The 13,848-nt window shown below is 37.6% G+C and overlaps 1 protein-coding gene across 2 annotated transcripts in view; it reads right to left on the minus strand.

Moving 5' to 3' along the window:
- Nucleotides 1–13,848, minus strand: part of LOC105482163 (phosphatidylinositol-3,4,5-trisphosphate dependent Rac exchange factor 2) — a 282,501-nt gene that overhangs the window by 221,345 nt on the left and 47,308 nt on the right. For both annotated transcript variants that reach the window (XM_011742123.3, XM_011742125.3), the window contains exon 2: nucleotides 1,150–1,221. In XM_011742123.3, coding sequence (XP_011740425.2) covers nucleotides 1,150–1,221 — 72 coding nt within the window. The remainder of the gene's footprint in view (nucleotides 1–1,149; nucleotides 1,222–13,848) is intronic.

Raw genomic sequence — 13,848 nt, forward strand, 5'->3', positions numbered from 1 at the left:
GTGCTAAACCTTCTCCTCTGTCTGGAGTCCCTGATATGTAAGCCAAAGTGTCTTCAATTCAATTTGAGTAAAAGATTTCTTCAGCTTACAATCAAAAGCAAGCTAACTAAAATATTCTCCTGGGAGGAAAAGTTAAAAGTTAGTCATTTTACTCATGGGGAAATAGAGTCAGAAGAACCTTTAAAAATCCTTAGAATGTTCTGTATTTCCAGCAAAATAAAACAGTAAGTTAGCATCATAAATATCAGGAATAGTACATAAAATTTAAATGAATAATCATTATAGTATAATTAATTTTCATTCACTATCTTTTTTTTTCAAAACTGTTCACAATTTTCCTTCCTTGCAGTTTAAAAGAAATGACTATACATCTGTTTCTGAATTAAGGATATTATGTGGAGTGAACCATTGAAATCTTTTGTTCTTTAGTGATCACAGAGACTGGAAGTCATATTTGCCCACACCCTGCCTTCCTGAGCCACCTCTAACAATCCTCTTATATGCCTCAGTTCCCTTCTTCTCAAAGACATTGAGGTTCTTAGCCTCCTATTTATTTAGAGACAGAGTCTCGCTCTTGTTGCCCAGGCTGGAATGCAATGGCGCAATCTCAGCTCATCACCACCTCCGCCTCCCGGCTTCAAGTGATTCTCCTGCCTCAGCCTCCAGAGTAGCTAGGATTAGAGGCATGCACCACCACGGCTGGCTAATTTTGTATTTTTAGTAGAGACAGGGTTTCTCCATGTTGGTCAGGCTGGTTTTGAACTCCTGACCTTGTGTGATCCTCCCACCTTGGCCTCCCAAAGTGCTGGGATTACAGGTGTAAGCCACCACACCCAGCCACCTCCAATTTATTTTTCTTCCTCTGTTCAAATGTTCCCAAGGCCTTGGTAAAAATAAATAAATAAATAAATAATAAAAAAAATAAAAACTCTATGACTTTTCTGTCCTCCTCTTAATCTCCCATCTCTTTTCCTAAGCCCTGTTTCTCCTTTTTAAAATTATTACCAATACAACTGATGGGCACAGCAACTTGTAGTGGAACTGTCGATCAACTGAAGGGCTGTGAAGTACCATGAAGTACCCTGGCACCAGAAAAATTTATCTGTAGGAAACTCATGCTCAGGTTGAGGGCCAATTGTACCTCCTCACCTTCACTGTTTCTTCTGTCACATTTTTGTCAACTTTTGATGCCGCACACTGGTTCATTCGGTGTAAGAATGCCTGCATGAAACAAGAAGACATTATGAAGTTAACATATGCAGCCATAAAAAAGGATGAGTTTGTGTCCTTTGTAGGGACATGGATGCAGCTGGAATCCATCATTCTTAGCAAACTATCACAAGAACAGAAAACCAAACACCGCATGTTCTCACTCATAGGTGGGAACTGAACAAAGAGATCACTTGGACTGGGGAAGGGGAACATCACACACCGGGGCCTATCACGGGGAGCGGGGATGGGGGAGGGATTGCATTGGGAGTTATACCTGATGTAAATGACGAGTTGATGGGTGCTGACGAGTTGATTGGTGTAGCACACCAACATGGCACAAGTATACATATGTAACAAACCTGCACGTTATGCACATGTACCCTAGAACTTAAAGTATAATAATAATAATTTTTTTAAAAAAAGAAAAAAAAAAAAAGAAGATATCCACAATTGCCAAACATGTTAATAGATGTATGGCATCATTACCTAACAGAGAAATAAAAATTAAAAACACTTAAAAAAAAATGGTACAACATTTCAGAGGGCAACTTGACAACATATCTCAAAATTTTAAATGGGTATTTCCAGCCAGTATGGTGGCTCACATCTATAATCCTAGTGCTTTGGGAGTCCCAGGCAGGATCCTTTAAGGCCAGGAGTTTGAGGTCAGCCTCGGCAACACAGCAAGACCTTGTCTTTACAAAGATTGTTAAAGTTTGCTAGGTGTGGTGGCGCACATCTGTAGTCCTAGTTACTTAAGAGACTGAGACGGGAGGATCACTTGAGCCCAGGAGTTTGAGGCTGCAGGGAGCCATGATCACACTCACCACTGTACTCCAGCCTCGGTGACAGAGTAAGATCCTTTCTCAAAAGATAAAAATAAAAATAAATGGGCATTTTCTTGACCCAGCAATACTACCTAGGACTTTGTTCTATGAAAAATATTCAAACAAGGGGATTCATTGTATTTATTACCAAAGTGGAAAAATTGGAAACAATCGAAATGACCATCAATAAAAGAGTCATTAAACATATTATGATATATTCAAATTATAGACTACTATAGCAAAAGTGCAATCATAAATGGAATGTGATGAAAACTATATATACACGTACATGTGTATATGACAGATGTCTATAAAATGTTGTCTGTTGAAAAAAAATTATTAAGTGGCATATTTGCTACATACATACATATATGCAGATGCATAAGAATATATACAGATATACAAATGGGTAATATCGGTGTGTGATAATATTGAGAAAACAGCAGGTGCATTTCCCAAAATGCAATGGGTAGTTCATGTTAGGTAATAGGAAATTGACCTTTGTACACTTTCTAATTTTTGTAGTTTTTAGGTATAAGCATCTTATAACTTATATCAAAAGAGGAACAAGACTATTTAAAATAAACCAAGTGAGCCACAAGATCTCACTCCTAGCATGAACTTCAGAACCACATTTATTCCTGATTCAACCAGTTCATGTTTCAGATTCCGTAACTACCATGTCAGAGCAGAAGGAACAGCCTCAATTCTTCAACATCAGCTGAAATAAATAAAATGAATATGTATTGGATGTCACTCCAATTTGTCTATTGGGAACAAGTGATATAATTTTTGAACTCTTATCTGAAATTAATGATAATTGGTGAAAAAAATTAGAATTTTCTAACTTTAAGTGCTCAGGTTATTAGTATTATTATGTTTAATTTTTTGATTTAGTTTTGTTTTTCTTGAATATTTTCCACATACTCATTGCAAAAATGTTCTTTATATCATTCCGTTTACTCTTAAAATAACATGGTGGTTTATTTGACTAGCTTACATAGTTTACATTTCGTATTGACCACATAGTAAACAGGTAACCTCTCGTGCAAGCAAAGCTTAAACTTCACCTCTACATTTATAAACCTTTTCTTCATAAACTGAACTCAGTCACATTCTGAAATGGATAAATTAAAGTGAGGAAGCAGTAACAATGAATCAAAATATGAGTTAGAAGGGAACATACAAACTAAGAAAGTAAACCATGTCTTTATCTGATTTTTTATCTTCTTATCCTCCATGACAATATGGAACTTTTTGTTTAACTGTGTATGGAAGGAAATCTGGAACTTGTTAGCATTTCTGATCAAGCATTTCTTTTTCCCAAGGTCCTCATTTTATACAACAGTGAAGGCAGATTTTAGATGTTTGCTGAGAACGCAAAATCATGAAAACTGTTTGACAATTTTTATAAGAGGTTTCAATCTTCCTTCCTAAAGCTAGGAATAAATAGGTAATTTCAAAATCACCCTTTAACAACCAGTCTCTATAGTGCCCTTTCAGACTCTGTTAATTGGCACATTTAATCCTTCTTATATCAATCAAGGAAGCATCAGTAGCCTAGTCACAAAAATACATGAAGGATTCTATACATTGTTTTATCTCTGCATTCATTCCCACTTGTCCAAAATTTCATCAGAATCAGATAATATTCATCTTGACACACATATATTTGAAATCAAGCTGTGGAAAATAGCTTTTTATGCTAGTGGGTTTCAAATTTTTTCTTGTGTTTAAGACTTGGAGAGTTTCTTCCAAATGCAGATTCCTATCCCCAGAGGTCTGACTCAGCAGATTAATTTAGGACCCAGAAATCTGCATTTTGAGCAGGACCTCTAGGTGATTCTGATGTAGTTGGTCCAGAGATCATCTTCTGATGAACATTTCTTTATGTTTATTCTTTCAAAGACTAAAAAAAAAAAAAAAGCAGACTTTGAGAAATAAATGAGTCTTAATAGGAATATCGGATTTACTTGTTTCACTTTGACTTTCAACTCAAAGTCAAACAGTGGTTGTTTCTATACAACATACTCTCACCCAACAACTTGGAATGCTGGTACCCTGCAGAGGACACGCCTCCCACCCATGAAAATCACAGTCAAGGCTGCATTTAACTGGTCGCAATAATCTCTGAAGGGTAGGGAGACGCAGACACAACACAGATGAGTCAAAGACAGGCTAAGTTGCGTTCAGAGGAAGTGAGGCTCTCGTAGATCCCTCTCCAAGGACCTTTCAGCTTGCATGTGTGTGAGCATGTGCTCCGTTCACCAGCATTCCTCTAACAATGGCTCCACAAAAAATATTCCTAGATTTCACTCTAGTCATGGGCTTTTTCGCAGAGTACTCTTTATTTTCTCTTTAACTTGCTCCATATTATCTTGTATTTTTGGTAAATGCATATGATAAATATTATCCACCAATTAAAGTTTAATAAAGCTAAAAATGTCACCAATTTGCTATCAAGAATCAGAAGGAAGAAACTCATTAAGATGAAATAGGAAGAGGACAGCAATCTCCCTTATCCGTGTCTGCCCATTTGTGCTGTTGCTAGTTGAAAAGTAAAGCAAAGCTCACCATGGGCTTCATTCTCAGAATGCATTTTCCTATGTTATGATTTCAACATACAAAATGATTTCTTTCAACATATTTTTGCCCTTTCCACTCTTTTCATCAGTCCAGGCACACACAGATCACTCTCAAAAGTCCTGCAGATTTTAACAATTTATACTTTTAATTCTAGATACCCAATGCCAATCTGAATTTCGTATCATACAGCACTAAACCTTATTACTCCAACAAATATTCTACATTCAAAATCCTGAATGTAGACTATTTAGCAGCACCCTGTCACCTTAAAGATTTGGCTATTTAATATGGATACAGATAGACAAATTGTGTATATAAAGGTGAAATGGGAAAAATTTAAGAAGGACCCCACCATTGCAGGAAAAAAGACTGTACTAATTTCATGAAAAGAAACGAGAAAAAAACAATAAGGGTAAATATTTTCCTTTTACCCTTCAACTTAAAACAATATTATCACATCACAGTTCTTTGGAAGATAAGGGCTTTGTCTGGTCCTAATAAACGAAAGAAGTTTGTCATTTGGGTTTGCACGAACACCTGGTTGGTACTAGCATCACTGGAATGGAGAAGACTGAAAGTGAAGAAGGTTTTGGGGTGGGAGAATCAGAGTTTGTTCTGGACCTGTTGGGTCTCAGATTTCTATTGGGCGCCAGTGTGGAGATCATGAGTAGGGGGTTAGCCATTCCAATGTGAAGTTCTAAGGGAGGGATCAGGGCTTACAGTAAAAAGCCCTGATTGTCACTGACACAAAGATGTAACTCAGGGAAAGCATATAGAGAGAGAAGAAATGACCAGCCCTAGTCCATTGGAGACAGTGTGGAGATGGGGAAGACAAAAGGCACAAGGACAGGATCATTTTATATATTTGTTTACTGTCCGTCTCCTACATTTGGATGGGAGCTTCATGAACGCAGAGCCTATCTGCTTTGTCCCCTGGGACATCCCCAGCATCTACAGCAACATCTGGCACTTGGTAAGTGCTCAATAAACTTCTGCAAAGACTGACGACTTTTGTTCTTAACTCAATGGTTTTCATTTATGAAGACCACCAGACTGCATTCCATTAATTTCCCTAGTGTATTAACTTCCCAAATATTCATTAACAACTTGGAATATAAGATAGCACATAATCTTTTCCTCTTCTATCACCATATGATGTGGTTTATCAGTCTTGATATTATTGACATTTGGAGCTAGATTAAACCTTTATTTAAATTAAAACCTTTGTAGTGAAGGACTGTCCTGTGCTCACAGGATGTCTAGTAATCTCTTTCCCACTTGGATACAATGAACGATAATTATAAAATGATGTTACTTTGTTCCTACAGAATATGAGCAGCATCTTTCCATCTTTGAAATAGATCGTGGTTTGTCCCTAAACTTCCATGACAACATTCAATCCACACAAAACTCCAAAAACTTACAGAATAATAAATCACTTGTTAGTAGTTCAGTAGTATCTAAGACTCAGCCTCGTGGGCATCTATCACTCTACAAATCTTTAAAATATCCCACACCTGGATTACTTAAATAAATGCCTAAAGAGATTGCAGTGATTCCCAAACAGCATGTCTAAATCCCCAGTGAAAGCCTCTTGATTGTTGCTGTTTCCTTGCGATTCAGAAACAAAAGGATTTTTTGTGTCAGTTATTGAGAGTCTAGTATCTGCTCAACTTCCCACCAAAAGATGTTTTACTCTTTTTCAGACCAATTATTAATTCAAAATGAACATCACTATCATCTCAGAGCTTAGGTGAAGATAATTTTTCATTATACCATCCAAATCAAAAAATAAAAATAAAAACCTCCCTTGGCTGGAACTTGACCAAGATGTGAAGATAACTACCACATTGTTATAGTGTATTCTATTTGACCTCAATATGACAAAAAATAAATATGAAAGAACTGCGTTCTTCAGGAATTTTCAGGGGAAATAATTCATCATTTGTCAGCATATGATGGGTACATTACATACAAGGTACATAGTTGTGAAGATATTTAATACTTGGGTGACAGGACAGTCAAGAGTAAAACTGAACAGAAGATGAAACAGAAATCAGGACCATTATTGATAGAATTACAGTTACGCATAAAATTACTAAAATCAAAGGTGAAAGTTAGTGAGATGGCTGCAGTGAAATACTATAATAAATGCCACCTTTTCTTAAGTGTGTTTTTTTGTTAATTTCTTAAATGTTTAATTTTGTTGTTGCGTTTAACTTCCAGTTTGTTTCTGCAGTCTTGACTCCCACAAACTCATCTCACACCTCAGCCTATAAAATTATTATTTTAACAGGATATTTTGCTTCCACTGGCCTAAAGCAATGAGTTGGTCTAAAGCAGAGGTCGAAAGCAGTACAGGAGTACAGGTAGATTTTAACACAGCACTATGTGGTTAAAACATTGATTCAGGCCTGGCGCAATGGCTCATGCCTGTAATCCCAGCACTTTTGGGCAGATCAGGAGGTCAAGAGATCGAGACCATGGTGAAACCCCGTCTCTACCAAAAATACAAAAAAATCAGCCGGGCGTGGTGGCGGGTGCCTGTAGTCCCAGCCACTCGGGAGGCTGAGGCAGGAGAATGGCGTGAACCCGGGAGGCGGAGCTTGCAGTGAGCCGAGATCACACCACTGCACTCCAGCCTGGGGAAGAGAGCAAGACCCCGTCTCCAAAACAAACAAAAAAAAATTGATTCAATTGCTAACATTTTAAAAAAATAGTAGTATTCATATAAAAGTCAATAATTACAGCCTCTCTTCAAACACTTGAAGAAAATTGACACAGGGCCTATCTACCTGAATAAGTTGGAGCTGAAGAAGTCACATGTTCCCTTAATTTTGCCACAGTCACCACTACTCCCTATCATCATGTACACCAAAGCTGAATGTTAATTGCCATGTATTCTAATAGTAATGTTGTTATTTTTTTAATACAAAGCGCATTTTACTTTTTTTTTTTTTTTTTTGACTTGGGAATCTCTGTAGCCATAGCCATTTCCATTTCCAGCCATAGTCTTAAGGTTTTGTCAAGGTTCTTTTGACTCATAAATTTTTAATACTGATCATTCCAGAGTTCTAAGTTTTAAAATAGCATTTGATCTTGAAGTGCTTGAGTGAAAATGTACTCCCATGATCAGAGAAAAAAAAAAAAGCTAAAACAAAAATACTTAAAAATAAACCTAAGAAAATTGGTGCATGTTTTACTTAACTCTTGGTTCCCTGAGGAATCTAAAATTAAGTGAGATATTTACTCTTAGAAGTGATATCTTTTGTTAGAGATAGCTCTGGTAGGCATGTATACAGCTAGTTTTCTCAAGGATTGAAACAATTCCATATTCTTTATTTAATTTTTTTAAATAAAGTAACTTTTTGGCAATAAATTCTTATTGGTGTATTCATTCCAAGTATCATTTGATTCATGAAGATCTTGGGTTCCTTGTATTGTTTTGGGTGACTGATGTCTCTTTCCTGAATGGTCAGGGATGCACCAAACCCTAGGGAGAAATCAGTTTCAAAAAGAACAAAGATTAGGAAGTGTATGATGTTTATAGTGGGCTGTTTGGAAGCTTTCAAAATTAACCCACCACCTTCCTCCCCGGACACACCTAGAAATACCCACTCAAACACATACAGATGCAGGATGTCTCCTCAGGGTGGAGTTCAGCTCTGTGGTGAGCATTTATGAGAGGCCAGATGCTTTTAAGTCTCAGTTTCCTCACCCATTAAATCAGGTTAATAATCATATGTGCCTCACAGAGAGGTGGAGATGATTACATGGAGGTAATGATAGTTAGCACTTTGCAAAGTGCTAGCACACAAATAGGGCCCAATAAATGTTATCTGATATTTCTGCCACTGAGGCTATTATCACTATCCACTATTACTACACCCACAGCCATAGTCCCATTACTTCTACTGTGGTAATTATTACTAACACTAGAGAGAACAGAACTAAGGGGTAAGTTAAGACCCCTTTCTCCTCCTTTCTGCTCCTATATTAACAGTAAATCAATCCAACAGACTCTACTTTCTGGAGAAGTCCTTGATATCAGAACAAGTATTATAATTCAAGGTATTGAGGCAAAAATTCTATGTTTATTTTTTAACAATTGGATCTTCCACAATGTAGTGGATCTTTTCTGCTCAGGATCCCAGGCTAGCCCCCAGATGTTTGGTACACATGCCAATCTCTCTATTCATACATTTATCTTCCACCCATTGCAGAAATTTGGAGATTCACACAGAGTAGAAGATACAAAAAGTTTATTAAGGATCAAACTCTAAGGTACTAATAGGGATTGTTGTCTATGTCTTCCATCCTTGAAAGAAGTTAGAGCACAAGGTATTAATAAAAATGGAAGAATGCATGTGAAGTTTGGTCAGACCACAGCTTTAATTTCAATGAGATGTCACAAGAACAAGGCATGGACCAGAAGCACACAGGCTGGAAGTAAAATGACAACCTCATCTGACAAGACCTCTACAGAAAAGCCACGTTCAGAAAAGAAGACTATTCCTCTGGAAGCTGCCTTCTTCTGGGTGCTATCATCTCTTTACAGCACCAATGGAACACTTAAACAAAAATAATTTATAAGACGGGTTTACAAAATTTAAATTAAAATGTATTTATGTATCATAAGTCATTATACATGTAAAGAAACTTAATGTCAGATGAAAATAAACTTTTAATGAGGCTCAGAATTATAACAAAGAAATAAAGATATTTCATATATCCCACAATTTTTCTGGTATCATTTCATATAAAATTATGTTTCATGGTGTCAGCTGGTGAAAAACATGACAGAAAATGGATTTCTAAATGCAGTTCAGAAGCTTACATGAACATAATTGTAACTTTTTTCTTAAAAGCTCTCTGTTAAATTGCCTTATTTTTAATATTATACAAATATTTATACAGAGATGCCAGTAGACAATTACGTCTCCCATATAATAATACTTCATATTGTGCTGGTCAGGAATTTACGTTGATATCAGATCACTTGAACAACACAGCACAATGAAAGAAAAGGGTAAGTGGGAAGTACAAAGTACATTGTATAGATAATAGTCTCAAGCACATATTTTTCTCTGGCACAGGAAACTGGTCATTTCCCAAATTTACAGTGCAGAACACTATTCCTGTTTTAGTCGTTATTCGAGAATGCAGTTCCCATGAAAAGGAAATGTAAGCAGTGGAGAAGGAAAAGTATTTAATGCTAGAAAACCCAGAGAAATGAATGAGGATCCCAACCTGAAGATCTGTTGCTGCCCGACGGCCACTCCCCTCCTTCATCTCACACTCTGATCTAACTCACTGTGCAATCCATGAGGTATAAAAGAAAGATTTATAAACTGGTTTCATAATAAATATTTATTTCAATTAACATGAATTTGTTGTATTCTTTAAACACATTTATTTTGTGTATTAGTTCACTTCCATACTGCTGTGAAGACATACCCAAGACTGGGTAATTTATAAAAAAAAAAAGAGGTTTAATGGAGTCACAGTTCCACATGGCTGGGGAGGCCTCACAATCATGGCAGAATGCCAAGGAGGAGCAAAGACACATCTTACATGGCGGCAGTCAAGAGAGTGTGTGCAGGGGAATTCCCCTTTGTAAAACCATCTATCTCATGAGACTTATTCACTATCACCACAACAGTATGGAAAAGGCATGCCCCCATGATTCTATCACCTCCCACCGGGTCCCTCCCATGACACATGGGGATTATGTGAGCTACAATTCAAGATGAGGTTTGGGTGGGGACACAGCCAAACCATATCAACTTGTCTCCAACTTTTATACCTCAGAAACTTAGGCACTTACTTTATTGTTTCTTTAAAACTGACTTCTAAAATTGTCCACCATCATCCTTAAAACACATTTGACTGAAAATACATGTCAGTATCCTATGGCCCTTTCTGACTCACCATATTCTCTCCTTCTCTCATGACTAAATATTGTCTTTACCCTCTTCATTCAACATATCACCCCTTCCTTAGTCTGCAATTTGTTTCCTTTCCTTTTCCATTTGACTCATACTCTATTCTTAAAAGGAATTAGTATAAAATAACGGTTAGTGCTGGGCTGATACGGACAAATATTAATAGATCGATGGCACAGGGACAGTCCAGGAAATATCCTGAGTATGCAGAATTTACTATTTGAAATAGGCAACACTTCAAATCAGTGGGGAAAGAATGCCAGGTATTGGGACAGCAGGCAGTCCAGTTTGTAGTCTTTACCAAAATATGACAGAAGTCAGCAACACGAAGTGGTGAAGAGCTTTCTGGAGCCACTCTGCCTGGGTTTGAATCCCAACTCTGCCAACTACTAGATGTGTGACCACACAAGTAACTTTACCTCTCTGAGGCAGAGCTTCCATATTTGTAAGATAAGAGTAGTATGGTATCTACTCCTATAGACTTGCTATAAGGAATAAACAAATTAATATATGTAAAGTAACTGAGGGCTAGGCACAGTAGCTCACACCTGTAATCCCAGCACTTTGGGAGGCCAAGGCGGACGGATCACGAGGTCAGGAAATCAAGACCATCCTGGCTAACACGGTGAAACCCCATCTCTACTAAAAACACAAAAAATTAGCCAGGTGTGTTGGCGGGCACCTGTAGTCCCAGCTACTCGGGAGGCTGAGGCAGGAGAATGGTGTGAACCCAGGAGGCAGAGCTTTCAGTGAGCTGAGATCATGCCACTGCACTCCAGCCTGGGTGACAGAGCAAGACTCCATCTCAAAAACAAAAACAAAAACAAAAAAGTAACTGGTACATCGAGTGTCAATGTCTGTGTTTGCTGTTATTACTATTTTTTTTCTATTTCTTATAACCAAATATCCTTCCTCAATGCTGTTTTCATTAAATAACAGCAAAATTTCTGAAGGAAGACCTTCAGAAAGGAGAACCATCCTTTTTTACATCATCCACATAGCAAGCTATATCAATGACATTAATAACCAACTAGGAGGAACAACTATTGTATATGTATAAATATGTAAAACATTTTTAAACTGCTTTTAAGTCATTCATTACATTTTATTCATAATTTACTTTGTAAAACTCTGTGTAAGTGGTCAAATATCTGAAAGCATTTTCTTACAAATTCAAGAAATACGAGAAAAACTAAATAAGCTCAACTGTGAAAATCTGGGATAACAATTATTATCAATAATCCTTTTATGTTTCAAAAATCAAGAAAAAATAAAATATGGAACATCATAAATACTTCTACATACTTCATGAATTAAATAGCAGCCAACAAAATGCTCCTAATGAGTTCATTTCTATGAATATTGGCTTGCAGCTCCGTTGACAGCTGAATATTCATGAGGCAAGTTAGGTACAAATAAACAAGGAAACTTTTACTTCCACAGGAAAAAAAAAAAAAAGCTATGATAATTAGCAAATATTTTAAGCACTTTTTTTCTGACCTGGGTTATGAAACTTAACCATCAAAAAAATTTAGTGTCTGTCTATATAGCTTTGTCTATGAGTTTTGTTACATAACCACAAAGATGCAGCAGACTTGTTCAACTACTACAAAATCCCAAATACCCCTAACATCAACAGTTTTCTTGTTCCACAGGATCTGAATCACCTCAGGTACTCAGTAAGCAACCTTTTGGGGATGTAAATGAAACTTTCCCTAGGCTGGGTGTGATAATTAATCTGGTTTAGGGCAATTATTTGCAGAGTTTAAAGCTTAAACATGCACATAATATGTAAAAGGTCATGGTAAATTGAAATCTAATCTGAACTAGGTTCAATATTGGGGGGTATAGTCTGGATGCCCCAAGAGGCTCAGCAAGTAGACTCCAGGCAATAGTGACAGGATTCACTCTAGGGAGATGGCATATAGTAGCTGGTTACTGGTCTAAAGGTGACCCCGATGGATGCTGCTTGAGGTGGAGTAGGAATAAAAATAGTTGTGAAGAAAGGTTAGCATCTAATAGGATATAACTGACTTCTTCCAAATGCAGTGGGATTTAGGTTTCAGCCCCAGGCCTGATTTTAAAGACTGTAATAAAAATCAAGAGTGAGGATAGAATCTAATTGTATAGAGTGGATGGACACTGTTGAGACATGTTAAACTGCATCTCAGTGGGGAAACTGGTGCCTCCCTTCATCCCAGGATACCTAATTTAGGACAGCAAAACTAACTCCAGACCATGCCTGCTAGGGAAGAGGAGGCTCCTCTTACCCTCCAGCTTAGCCAGGGCTACACCAGGGCAGTGGGGGAGGCTAAGCATACAGGAGCTTAGAGGACCAGCAAACTGCTAATGAGTTGCTCTCTGCGGGTCAACTGTAAACTTGTACATTCTGGTCAAAGAATAATGGCAGGAATTGAATTTTAAAATGCATATTAAACAATATATCCCAAAATCAACTGAGGGTGTGTCCCACTGGGAAACTAATGCACATGTCTTGAAATTATCTGTGTATTTTTACCTCTTGTCATTAGACAAAAAGGAATAATATCCTCATTGTATGAGACAGTCACTGTAAACCCACTCTATGCCAGGCTCTGTTCTCAGCACTAGGTAAATAACAATGGAAAGGCCAGTTCCTTGCCCTCAGTGAGTGTCCATTCTAGGGAACGGATGTGCAAAAGATGAATAAACCACTAAATGGACAATGCAAGTTCAGATGGTGGTAAGTACAATGAAGAAAAATAAAACAAGTCAATGGAAAGGCTTCTTAGAAGAGGCATCACTTCAGGAGAGACTTTAAGGAAGTGAGAGTACGATGCACGGGAATATCTAGGAAGGATCCATGGACAAATGCACCAACAATTGGAGTGAAGTAGGCGTATGTATGACCCAAAGGAAGGACAGACTGTGTGTGGCAAAAGGGAGAAAAAGAGCCATTTGAGAAGTGGTCGTTAGGTGAGGGCAGGTCATGGAGGGCCTGGGGGATAGCAGTGGAGAGTTCATTTTATTCTCAGGGTGATGGGCAGCCATTGAAAGTTTGTAAGCAGAGTTGGCGTGAAGCTCATCCCAGCTACTTCATGGAGAACTGGCTATGGAGGGGGCCACCTAGGTTTCCATTGAAATAAGACAAGTGAAAGATGATGGTGCTGTGTGTAAGGTGGTGAGGAGCAGTCAGAATCTGCCTATGTTATGAAGTTATTGCTGGCAGGATTTGCTCATGGATTGACTGTGAATTGTGAGAGGAAGAGAGAAATCAAGGTTGCCACCTAAGTTTTTTG

This window comes from Macaca nemestrina, chromosome 8 (assembly GCF_043159975.1).
Source record: "Macaca nemestrina isolate mMacNem1 chromosome 8, mMacNem.hap1, whole genome shotgun sequence".
Classification (NCBI taxonomy): Eukaryota; Metazoa; Chordata; class Mammalia; order Primates; family Cercopithecidae; genus Macaca; species Macaca nemestrina.